A 12,528-nucleotide genomic window follows, 5' to 3' on the forward strand; every position below is an offset into this window, starting at 1 on the left:
ATATTTGAAATTTTAATACTAAATTTTTTTAAAAAAATAAAAAAATAAACACTTTACTAGGCCGGCCCGAAGCACGGCCCGTGTCTTCTGGGCCAAGGACCGTGCCGGGCCAGAGGGTAGAAAACTTGGGCCCGACACGACCCGGTCCGAAGTTAAATTCGGGCCGGATTCTAGCCCGTTTCGGCCCAAAAAATGTGGGCTGTGCCGGCCCAGCACGGCCCGCATGACACCCCTAGGTGCTACGGATGTTGAGAAAACTACTGAGACGGAGGAGCCTTCGATTTCCCCTGCTACAGTAGGGTCGTCGCCTCCTGATGCCCTCGGGGCCTCTCTCTCTCTCTCTCGTCGTTGCGTCCTCCTTCCCTCCGGGTCTCTCTCTATATATTATTGGGTCTCGTTTTCTCTCTCCCGTCATCTCTTTCTCTCTGTCCCTCTCCGATCTCCATCTCAGCTCTGCCTCTTCCAATCCTCCTTCCCTGGCGAATTGGAGTCAACGATTTGTCCCTGATTCAAAATATTTAGGTAAAATCCCTCTTTCTTAAGCGATTTCTTTAGTTTTTTCTTCTTTTTCATTTAACAACTTTGATGCAGCCCTAGTTATTCACACGCTTATGTTGACCTTTTAACCGAATTTGCAGAAATTTTACCCTATTGCTTCGACTGTTTAAATGTTTTTGAACGGATTAGCGTAGTTCACACTACGAGTGGAATGCATAGATACTTTGATTATTATTATTACCATCATCATCATTATTATTATTTGCCATGTGTTCTTGATTATCTAATTATGTTTGCAGCATTGCTTTGGTTGCTTTTTGGCTGCGATTTAGTTTGTGTGGTGAGTTTCTGAATCATTAAATCTAAATTAGAGACCTTGTGTGGTTGTTCTCTTGTTGGATAATTGTATGATTTGCCAGTCACTTTGATTACTACATTGGTTATGATTTAGATGAAACTTGTGAATCATTAGTCTAAATTAGAGACCTTGTGCATTATTCTCTCATGATACAATTATGTGCTTGCTGCATCACTTTGACGACAAATGTTTGCTCGTGTTTTAGTTGGTTAGGGAATTTTTGTGAGTAATTTGATTTAAATTAGAGACCTTGTGCATTATTCTCAGAGGCATGGCGCTCCGACAGCTCCTTCGAAGGAGCTCCTTCAATCAGATGTCAAGCAGGCTTTTCCCTTCCCCTTTCGGGAACCTTTGTACTGATGCTTCTCCCACCCAACCAATCAGAGCTACCCTCTTTCCTGGTGATGGAATCGGGCCTGAGATTGCTGAGTCTGTAAAACAGGTTTGCTTCTATATATATATTTTTTGGAGTAATGCAGATTTCCCTTTTCTCATTTGTGTCCCCTTTTGCTATCTCTTGGCTGTAGATTAAACTGTTAGTTTCTATTGCTAGTAACCTCACATGTCATTAATCAAGAAACCATAATTTAAAGAATGTGTTTTCGTTTTTAGTCCCAAGTGTTATCAATTATAAATGACATGATATTCTATCCTTTCATCTTAAGCAATATTGATTTTGCACGTGTCTTATTTAGCCTGTTTATTTCTTTAATGTTTGGCTAAATATTTTAGGGATATTAAAGTAAAGATGTTGGGTTACTTCCCCTATAACTTATATTCTGAAGGGTCTTGGTGTAGTGCCAATAAAATCTTGGAGTTATTTGAATTAGTTCAGTTATGATCCATCTAACTCACTTTTGCATGACTACAAATCACTTTGGTTGAATTGGGCTGCAACACATAGGGTCCCAACCATATTAATGTGGTTTAGTCAAGGATTTTTCTCTTTTATGTTGGAGTGAAAAACTATGGATAAGTTGAGATAGGTGATTGGTGCAGTTGACATGCAGAAAGATTTGGGCTTTCCAATCTTTATCAGATGTTTTTTTTCCTTATTCCTGCATAGAAAGTTATGCACCGAGCTTGTGATATTCGTATTCTAACCTGTGTCAACCGACAAATTTTCACCCCAAATACCAACTTGACTATAGAAAGGTGACAGAATGTTTAATTAGGTTAGGTCAGGCTTGTAATCCTTACACTCATAAACTAGTGAGATACAGTGATCCTTGATTTTTGTTATCAACTGTAATATTACATACATGTATGATCATGCTCTGCTGACCTTGCTTGTTTAGTTAGCAGTGTGAGCAAATTATCTATTGCCATGTTCATTCCTGCTCCTTAATTTAGATGAAATCATAAAAGAGTAATTATTAAGGCTAGCCATTTGGATCTGTATCTTTAAGCCCTATTATATGTATTGCTAATTGAAGTGTGCCTTAGGCAACCTTTATGTTTACTAGTGAAGGCCCGCGCTTCGCGGCAGTAAATTTACGCAATTTCTAAAATATTTTGAATAAACTATTAAATATTATTTACCAAAGTTGGGATAAAAGTATATAAGAATATATTTCTATGTTTCCGTTGTTATCATTTAATTTTTTAAATTTAAGTTTAAATTTTTTAATTTTCAAATCTAATTTTAAATTTTAAACTTCAACATTTTATATTATTTAAAATTAAAAAAAGAAGTGGGACCCACAGGGACCCCCAAACCCGGGGAGCCGGCGGGTAGATAATATTTCAGTAAATTAATATATATAATTTTTAAACTGTTAGCATTCATGATTTGAATATAAAATTTAAAATCTAAAATTTAGGAACTAAAATTTAAAATTTCAAACAGTAAAATTTTAGTTTTAGTAATTAAGGTAAAATATACAATTTTAAATTTCAAAATTCAACATTTTAAAATATCAAATATTAAATTTTAATTTTATTTTTTATTTTCTGTATGTGATCCACAACCCTACAAAATAAAAAAAGTCAGAAAAGGAAAAAAAGAAGAAAAAAGATTGTGGGTCCTACAAGAAAAAGGGCAAAAAAAAAATCCGTACCGCGCCGGCTCGCGCCCGCTCCCTCCCGCCCACAATCCATCGAAATAAGGAGATATTCGATGTAAATTTAAATTTCAATTTAAAATTAAATTTTAAATTTTAAATATATATATATATATATAGAGAGAGAGAGTATGGCTAGAATACTTTTACAAGTATCACCCAAGTGATACTTGTGTGTTTTTAGTATTTGGATGNAAAACCAGCTCCGTGTTGGCTCGCGCCTGCGCCCGCTCCCGCTCATCCGCCCGCAATCCATCGAAATAAGGAGATATTCATTTAAAATTTAAATTTAAATTTAAAATTAAATTTTAAATTTTAATTTCAATTTTAATTTTTTTATGTGATCCACAACCATACAAAATAAAAAAAAAGTTAGAAAAGAGAAAAAAAAGAAGGAAAAAGAGAGAGAGAGAGGAGTGGGTCGCCCGCCTGCACCAGCTCGCGCCTGCGCCCGCGCCGCCCGCTCGCGCTGGGGAGAGGGGGAGAGAGAGAGAGACCCCCTCCGGCTCTCTCTCTCACTCTCTTTCCCCCTCTCTCCCTCTCCCCCTCTTCCCAACCCCTCTCCCGTCTCTCTCTTTCTCTTTCTCTCTCTTTCTCGTGCGCGTGCGCGCGCGATGGGGACGTGGGTCGCCTGCACATAGCAGGCCCCCCGTCCCTCTCTCTCTCTCTCTCTCCCACGTGTGCACGACTCGAGCCCGGCGCCCGCTCGCGCCCTTCGCGCGCCCGCGCCCACCCGAGAAGAAACGACAAAGAGGGGGGGCACTGAGAAGCGGCCACGTAGGCCACAGTAAAACTCAGGATTCATTGTATCTATAGATTGTTAGTGTTTTGTCACTATGTTTATTGTTTTATTTTGTCTCACCTTCTTTGTAAGTCAAAAGTTTACAACCTTTTTGAACTTTGCTACTGATGAAGTAATTCAAAATATAGATACCGGCAAGTGGGAAATAATAGATGAAGGAATTCAAAATCATCAGATCTTTGTTTTTTAATTCTTTTCTTTTTGGGTGGAAAAAAGATACTTTCCGAAGTATCCAACCATAAAAAACTAGAAAAGTTCAGTCCTAGGTGTTTACAACACTTGGAATTTGGGTGAGATTAAAGTAAAAAACAAACCATGCCAAACAAGCCCTTTGTTATTGATTTTGGAATTTCTTGCCTTTAATCCTCCTAGAAAAGAATGATCGCCGCATTGTTTAATTGTTGACAACTCCATAAGCACAAAAATATTGATGTTTCCATGTTTACCTTAGGTTGACATTCTTATTTGTTCCTAGTCGTATCAATATTTATGTGTCCTTGTAGGTCTTCAATGCAGCAGAAGTGTCCATAGAATGGGAGGAGCACTTTGTGGGTGACCGGGTGGACCCCAGAACAGAGAGCTTTCTTACATGGGAGAGTTTGGAGTCGGTTCGGCGAAATGGAGTGGGCTTGAAGGGTCCTATGGCTACTCCGATTGGAAAGGGCCACAGGTCCTTAAACCTTACTCTAAGGAAAGAACTTGGTCTCTATGCCAATGTTAGACCTTGCTACAGTCTCCCTGGCTACAAAACTAGGTATGACGATGTGAATCTCGTCACGATCCGTGAAAATACAGAAGGAGAGTATAGTGGTCTTGAGCATCAAGTAAGGCATTCTGTTAAGCATTTTTTTCCTTTTTCCTATTGTTTTGCTTATAGACTAAAGAAGTGTATGGATGCCCTTGACTAAGAATCCTTATAAAACAGGTCCTTCATCTTTAGTTTTTTTATGGATTTGAACCCCTTAATTGATGCGTTGTAGATTTCAAAAACTACCAGAATTTACATGAATTCTTGCTACTCCAATGATGAATTTTTGTGCAAATTAACGGTTATCTTCTCTCTGATAATTGACGAAAATTGATAATTTCTGAAGAAACTTGATGGAATTTTTTGAAATGAAAATTCTTCAGTTGAGGGGCTCAATTGATAGACTAGTGGAGAAGGGCATGTTTTCGAACAACCTATAGTTTGCGGAGGAGTGCATATGTTTTTGCCTACAATTAAATTCAATTTATGTAATCGCTAATGGCTCTAGGTAGTGAGAGGGGTTGTAGAAAGCTTGAAAATCATTACTCGCCAGGCAAGTTTGCGGGTTGCAGAATATGCTTTCCATTATGCCAAGACTAATGGCCGCAAAAGGGTTTCAGCTATACACAAAGCCAACATCATGAGGAAGACCGATGGCCTCTTTCTTAAGGTATTGCATGTAATATATTTGTTATTTTTTGTTTTATGAATACTAGTCGGCGCACATGCGCTGCATGTGTTAATTAGCATGCTGAATTTAAAAACAAAAATCATTATATGTTAAACTACTTTTAAAATAAATTTAATATTTAAGTATGTGTGTATATAGTGTAATTTTAAAATTTCTTTAGTAATCAAACTAAATAATAGTTTTTTTTTTTTCTCTACTTTAGTTCGTGGTTAAGAATGATATTAGGTTATTAATGGTAACAACAAATAGATTCATTAATTTGATAAAATTTTCAACTTTACTATTTCTAGAAACTTAAATTAAGAAAAAGTTGAAAGGGTGCCAATCTGAGGGACAAAATAGTTGAGAGACTATTTCGAACGAAAGAATGAGTCACATAAGCAACTTTTTATATTGACAATTAAAATACCATTAATTGTAAAAACAAAATCAGATAGGAAAGAAGCAGTTTTAATTCTAAAATTAAAAGAAGATTGTTTGATGTCACATATTAAAGTTACTTTTAAATAGCTAAATATATAAAAACGTGATCAAATTATGAATTTCTCTGAAGAGAGTTTGAAGGATAAAGCATACTATGAAAATCAATTCGTGACATATTATATTCTTCGTCTTTGTAGTCAATGATCAATCTGTTTACGAAGAAGAGAAACTTTTGATTCGTTAAGATTCACGCTTGAAGCATGATCAACTTTTTCAAGACCGTCTTTTCATATCTTGAGTTTTTACTTGAACATACTAATTTTCTTCATCTTGTTCAGTATTATCAATATTTCCAATTGAAATGATTGTGTAATTATAGTCTACCTGATCATTTTTTTAATCTATGTTACTTCAAACTTAGTATTGCGTTCCCAAACAACTCTCTAACTAATGAATCTTTTTATTGTATAATGTGAAAAGAGATGCGAGTATAATTATAGCTGCAAATTATATATACTCTTAACTTTAAAATTAGTATTTTATCTTCTACTCTCAAAGCCCATTACTTTGCAATTCAATAATTTTTCGACTTCTTTACTAAAAAGTGACTCCCAATGTTGAAGATAGCTATGCGTCAAGAATATTTTCTAAATGAAGTACAAAAAAATTTAAGAATCAAAAGCCATGGGAGAAATAAATTTAATTTCATGAAAATGAAGTAATAGTGTGTGCCGAAAATGCTTAGAAAATATTTAAAAGTTTACTTATAAATTACACAATGCCCAATTTGCATAAAAAATCCACTAGTTTTGCGTTTTTGCAAAAATGCACCACTATTTTAGATTTTGTAGATTCGACTCGAAATTTTAGTAAACTGACGAAAATGCCTCTATTCCTTTCTCTCTTTTCTTCACTTGTGCGTTTTTCTCCTTCTGCTCCTGGTTCGTCTCCTTGCCATTTCTTCCTTTCCTCATACTTCCTCTCCCTTTTCTTTCTCCACCTCCCCTACATTGACACCGCGCTCCGCTTTCTTACCTTGCACACACCTCTACTGACTCTTGCTCGAATATGGCATAGTTCGTGGAGGTGATGGCGATGAGGGTACGGACGGCGACGGCGATGGCGAGTGACGGTGATGAGGGTGCCATAGGATTTGAGGACGACGGGGACGGAGAGTGTACCGGGCATGGGTGGTGGCTGTGGCAAAGGGCGAGGGAGGGAGCGCGATAGTGAAAAAAGATGCAGGGGTGGAAGAAAAGAAAAAAAGAAAGAATAAGAATAATAAATAAAGAAAATTAACTTTTTTCTTTTGGAAAGATCATTATTTGTCGTTGCTGCTACAGGAAAGGTGAAGAAGCAGAGAAGAAAGAAGAATATGAAGTTGCATTGTTTAAGGCGAAAGTTACACTCTTAAAGCCGAAATTTGTACTGTTTGAGGCGAAAGTGGCAATCTTTGAGGCGAAAGTTGTACCATTTAAAATTATTTGAGATTACGTTGCCCTACATAAAACAGAAGTTGCACTCTTTAAGGTAAATGTTGCACTATTTAAAACTATTTGAGAAACTTATTAGTCTTAAATAATTTTAAATGGTGCAACATTTAAAATTATTTGAGAAAACTTAGTCTCAAATAAATGGTGCAACATTCGCCTCAAAAAGCGTAACTTCTATTTTATGTGGTGCAATTTAGTCTCAGATAATTTTAAATAGTGCAACTTTTGTCTGAAAGAGTAAATTATTTTTTAAAGAGTGCAACTTTTATCCTAAAGAATGCAACTTTCACCTTAAAGAATGCAACTTTTGCCTCAAAAGTGGAACAATCGTCTAAACAGGGCAATGTCGTTTTCTTCTTCTCTGTTTCTTCGCTTTTCCTGTAGTCCTAACGACATACGATGGTCTTCCCAGAAGAAAAAAATATTTCTCTTTATTTTTATTCTTTATTCTTTATTTTCTTCCGCTTTATTTATCTTTTTTCGCTATCGCGCCTCCTCCCTCGCCCTCTACTGCAACCATCGCTTTAGGCTGATGTGCTTTCTGTCCCCATTGTCCTCAAATCCTGCGGCACACTCGTCACCGTCGCCATCGCCATTTGCGGTGATGCACTCTGTTGCAACCTTACCTTCGCGATTTATGCGATATCCCAGCCGATGTTGGCGGAGATGTGGGCGAGGTAAGAGAGCGGAGCACGGCATCGATATGGGGTGGTGGAGGAGAAGAAGGGAGAGGAAGTGGGGAGGAGAGGAAAAAACTGCGAGGTAGGAGACGAATCGGGAGCAGAAAGAGAAAAACAAGCGAAAAAGGAGAGAAAACAGAATAAGAGTATTTTGGTTAGTTTTTTTTTTATAAAAATTCGGGTCTAGTTTCTCTTATTGCAAACAATAGGCCATTGAAGATCAAAACGAAAATAGAGACTAATGCATTATAGATTATGGAGATTCATACCCAAAAATTACAGTATCACATAAGAACACGATAGACTTTTGTTTTGTAGGACGGGATAAAGGGTTCTATGTTTTAGAGGGCTCCAAACTATGATTTATAATTTTGAAAGCTTTTCGCAATTTTAAAAATTTTTTAAATAATTTTTGAATATTTTCTGATTTTTACAAATTTTCATAATTAAAAAATAAAAAGTTATCAAAATTAAAGAAAAATAGAAAATTCAAAAAAAAGGAAAGGAAAAAAATAGAAAAGATAATTAGGACTCACTTCTTAACTGAACTCGCTTCGGGACTAGACTCACTTTAGGGTGATGCATTTGCGCAGGGAAATAAAAGACATCATTGCCAAAACATTTGTCTTCATTATCGATTCATAAATTCATATTCATCATCACACAGTCATCATACAAAGAAATCTTATGCTTTATTTATACTGGTCTTAACCTTACCTATACAAACCAACTTAGGATTTAATCTTATCCTAAATAACCAACTAAAACAGCTTTATCTAGAGATTAACTAAAAAATGAAAAACTAAAAATACATACAAATAAAACTAAATAAATAAGAGGATAGTTTAAAATCCTCATTTAACTAATGAAAGGTATGCTTTGCGCAGGATCTCGTACTCGAGATCAGTTGAATTTGCAACATGATAGGAAACAACCAAGTGTGTAGACTGTAGAATAAAGTGATGTAGCCCAATGCCTGCATGTCGAACAACCTTTATCATCTGAGTTTCTAGCTTGGTGTATTGACGTAGGAAGAACGACTTATAAATTCATTAGAATTCATAAGGTTTGATATCAATGAGAAAGGTCCTTTTAGTGCAATCTGAAGCTATGGTATGGAGGACTCATATTGCTAGGCAATGAGGTTAACTCGATTTGTAATCTTGCCTCTTCAACACACTCATCTAGCTTGGCTTCATGATTTAATTGCGGATACTCAATTCTAAGTCGTCACATCTAAAACTTCTTTGCAATCGGATAGTGTAGATGGAATTTGTCACACTTCGGGGCCGATTTTGAAAGCCTTTTTATAATGAATACAATTTTTGAAATCAAAGTTGCGGAAAACGTGCCATTTTTTTTTTGAATTTAACCTGGCCCATGTGACGTACAGACTCGCCACAAATATAAAGTTCCTTTGGCCACACGGATAGTCTCCTTTGTATTTGCACGGCGTACCAACAACAACAACTTATATTCATCAATCCACAAACAATTCATGCGATGCATTTTCATACAGTTTAGCAATCCTTAGAGATGATGCATGTCTCTAAACATTTCTTAGGCGCTGGATGATGCGATGCACAGTACAACAGTCATCCTATTTAAGAGTGCTTCCCATCCAAAAGCTTTGTTTTTAAACTCTATTTAATCATCCATAAAACTATTCGAAAATCTTTTAAAATGTTTCCCACTCGAAAACTCCATTTTGAAAACCGACTACCTCGAGGGATAGAAAATCATAATGTATAAATACATAAATCCAAAACCAAAGATCCATAAATCTCCAATCGCATGCATAATGGAAAACATTAACTCAAACCAGTTCACAAATATCCAAACATTTATAGTGATCATCTAACTGAACTATTTAATTATTTAAATTACTAATGTGGAAGTGAAACATAACCAAGGTGATGGTCGTTACTGCAGTCTAGCTAGTATGTCCTCCCGTCGCGCCGAAAGCCAACAACTCCTTACCCGAACCATATGGGGAAATGGGGGGTGAGAAACCACAATTAAGGTTTTCCAGTGGGTACGACAGAGCCACGAAGGCAAATCGTATTCACCGGAAAACAAAGGAGATAGAACAAACTGATATATGTGTAAGGATATGAAGAACGACTACAGTAGCTATAACAACAGGTATGATAGAGTGCGAGTAATAAAAATTGCTACTGTAAGGAATACAATACTGAGCATGCCTCAAAGTCATCAAACCAAAACTGTACCCAATCTGGTGTTTGCTATATTGGTCCGCAGACCTCAAGCGTTGCCTGTCATAATGCCTGCACCAACCTGATTCATGGGTACACTAGACGACCTGTCCGGATAACTATGCCCCTGGTCGGTGGTCAAACTAACCTGGTGTTAATGAATATACCTAATTGCTGTGACTAGATCATGCTGATATGCTCAATGCGAAAACCGGCAGGAAGCCGGTGCCTTGGCCGAAGCCAGATACAAGGGCGTGCAACGCCGAACCACGATCAACTAGATCTAGATACACGACAAAGGAGTCGATGTGTTGTCTGGACCTAAGGTCCACAGATAAACAATATATGCAAGCCTGCTCTAGTCATGCAATCAATAAGGTATAGATGAACGAGCGATAAACAAAAGTAACCGACATGTAGAGACTACGATACTGATATAGAAGAACAGAGGAAAGCGAAACGATCTCACAGACTACCAGCTCGAAGCATCCACCTGTCACTATCGTGTCGGAAACCTGGGTGCGCAACAAGTCAACCGAACCTACGAAGATCCACCAGGTCAGCATCCAACCCACCAATCGAAAATACCCAACTCACGAACCCCACACAAATCCCCGTAATTGGTTTCCTAAAATTGATCACCGTGACTCGTCGGAAGTCCCGAAAATCACACCGGGATGTCACCAGGACCTACTAAGTGACCCGAAACTAACTGACTCGTGTCGCGAGTCATCCGCTGCCGCAAAACACATCGATTTGGATGTCTTGGCAGCAAACACAAGATTACACGACCAAACAATTATCGTCGGATAATTATTCGGAACCGGGTTCTCGAAAGTGTCAATTTCGACACTGGAACCCACTGTCGCTCACCCGCCATCTCCGAACCCACGATATGACGATGGTGACCAGCCGACAAGGCTCAGCGATAACTCTCAGGGTAAACACACCGTCGGATGAAATTCGAATCGAAACCGCATTTCGCCCGCAAATTCTGCTGAAAAATGCACTAAAATCGATAATCGATTTCCGCGGAGGCTAACGGACCTTGGACAATCAGTCTAGAGGTCACCTACCACATAAACATACTGCCCACAGTAGCCACCAGATGCAAAATTGTATAAAAGTCCCTATATTTACATAAAATCCTATTATTTTATGTAAATAGGATGGTTTTGTGGCTCGTTACCGCAAATCGAGGACTTTCGAGGTCCGCTGAGACACGTACTGATAGGTCTCGACTTGCCGGAGGCCGTGCTCATGATCCGGAGCACGACGGCTCACTGTGGGAGGCGCGGGAGCGACTCGAACATTCAGCGAACAGCGCGCACTCGGGGTAAACCGTGCCAAACAAGCAGATTCGGAATCCGCCGATCCAAAGTGAGGTGAGCACTGTGATCAGCATTGACCAGCGATCACCGTGCTCACCTCCGGAAGCATCGGAATAGCCTCGGATCACCGGAAAGGCAAGCACAAACCAGACTATGCACAAACAGCACATAATTAAAGCTCACCGGGCAGAGGAGCTCAGGTCCGGCTGGCGGTGGCCCGGCGGCAGGATGATGCGGCCGGTGGAGGGAGGTCGTCGCTCATACGAGTTGCAGGCAGAAGGCAGTCGGAGGAGCGGGCGTCGATGCCCTAGCTCGCACGGGGAGAGGAGAGCTCGGCGCGGCTTCTGCGATGGCGACCTCGGGCGACGCCGATCAGCGGTGAGGGTCCCTCTGGGTCCTAAGGAGGAGAAGGGAGGCGGCGGGCGACGGCAGCGGCGGCCCGCAGCTCTGGCGTTGTCGCCCGAGCTCAACTCGGTGTGAGGGCCGCGGTGGCGGCGCCCGAGGTGTGCGATGGCAGCGGCGACTGAGGATCAAAATGGCAACCCAAGAGGGGGGGTGAATTAGGTTTCTAAAATAAAAATCCAAATAATCAAGCAAATTAAAGATCCGATGCAAATAAAAGTGAGAAGTTTAAAGAAATGCAAACTCAAAAGCACACAATCGATTTGTTTCGAGGTTCGGCACTTTGCCTACGTCCCCGCCAACTTCTCAATACTAGAGAATGTTGGATCTCCACTAGATGATACTTTTGCGGGCAAGCACCAAGCCTTCCAACTTCTTTTCAAGCTTCAAGACTTTGATTTTCTCTCTTTTTACAAGATTAAATCTCACTACAAATTTCACTCAAGTATAGAGAGAGAATTGAGAGCTAAGAGTATTAGAGACACTGAATTTTTAAGCTCAAAATGAACTATCTAGTTACTACTGAGAAAGGCCTCAATACCATCTATTTATAGCCTCAGGCAGCTTTTGTCCGTTGTACTTTCGGGCGCCCTAAACCTGTTTCCGGGCGCCCAGAAGTTGTGCACGCCAGCTGCCTGTCAGACCACGTGCGCCGCTTTTCTTGACTTTGTATGTTCGGGCCGTCAAAAGTTGTGGGCGCCCAGAACACGAGGAACAGCTTTTCTGACACGCGCCGCTTCCTCTGGATTTGGGCCGTCAGAAATTGTGGGCGCCCAGATCTCAAGGGACAACTTTTTCTGACAGCCGGATTTTCCTGGATTCG

The 12,528-nt window shown here is 39.3% G+C and overlaps 1 protein-coding gene across 2 annotated transcripts in view; it reads left to right on the plus strand.

Moving 5' to 3' along the window:
* LOC109726621 (isocitrate dehydrogenase [NAD] catalytic subunit 5, mitochondrial-like) overlaps positions 271-12,528 on the plus strand; it is a 33,299-nt gene continuing 21,041 nt past the window's right edge. Inside the window, exons 1-5 of one of the 2 annotated variants that reach the window (XM_020256329.1) lie at positions 271-522; positions 798-838; positions 1,124-1,298; positions 4,225-4,545; positions 4,978-5,139. In XM_020256329.1, coding sequence (XP_020111918.1) covers positions 1,128-1,298; positions 4,225-4,545; positions 4,978-5,139 — 654 coding nt within the window. In that variant the 5' untranslated portion in view covers positions 271-522; positions 798-838; positions 1,124-1,127. The remainder of the gene's footprint in view (positions 523-797; positions 839-1,123; positions 1,299-4,224; positions 4,546-4,977; positions 5,140-12,528) is intronic. The other variant, XM_020256328.1, reaches the window with a different exon arrangement.

Source organism: Ananas comosus, linkage group 21 (genome assembly GCF_001540865.1).
Source record: "Ananas comosus cultivar F153 linkage group 21, ASM154086v1, whole genome shotgun sequence".
Lineage (NCBI taxonomy): Eukaryota > Viridiplantae > Streptophyta > Magnoliopsida > Poales > Bromeliaceae > Ananas > Ananas comosus.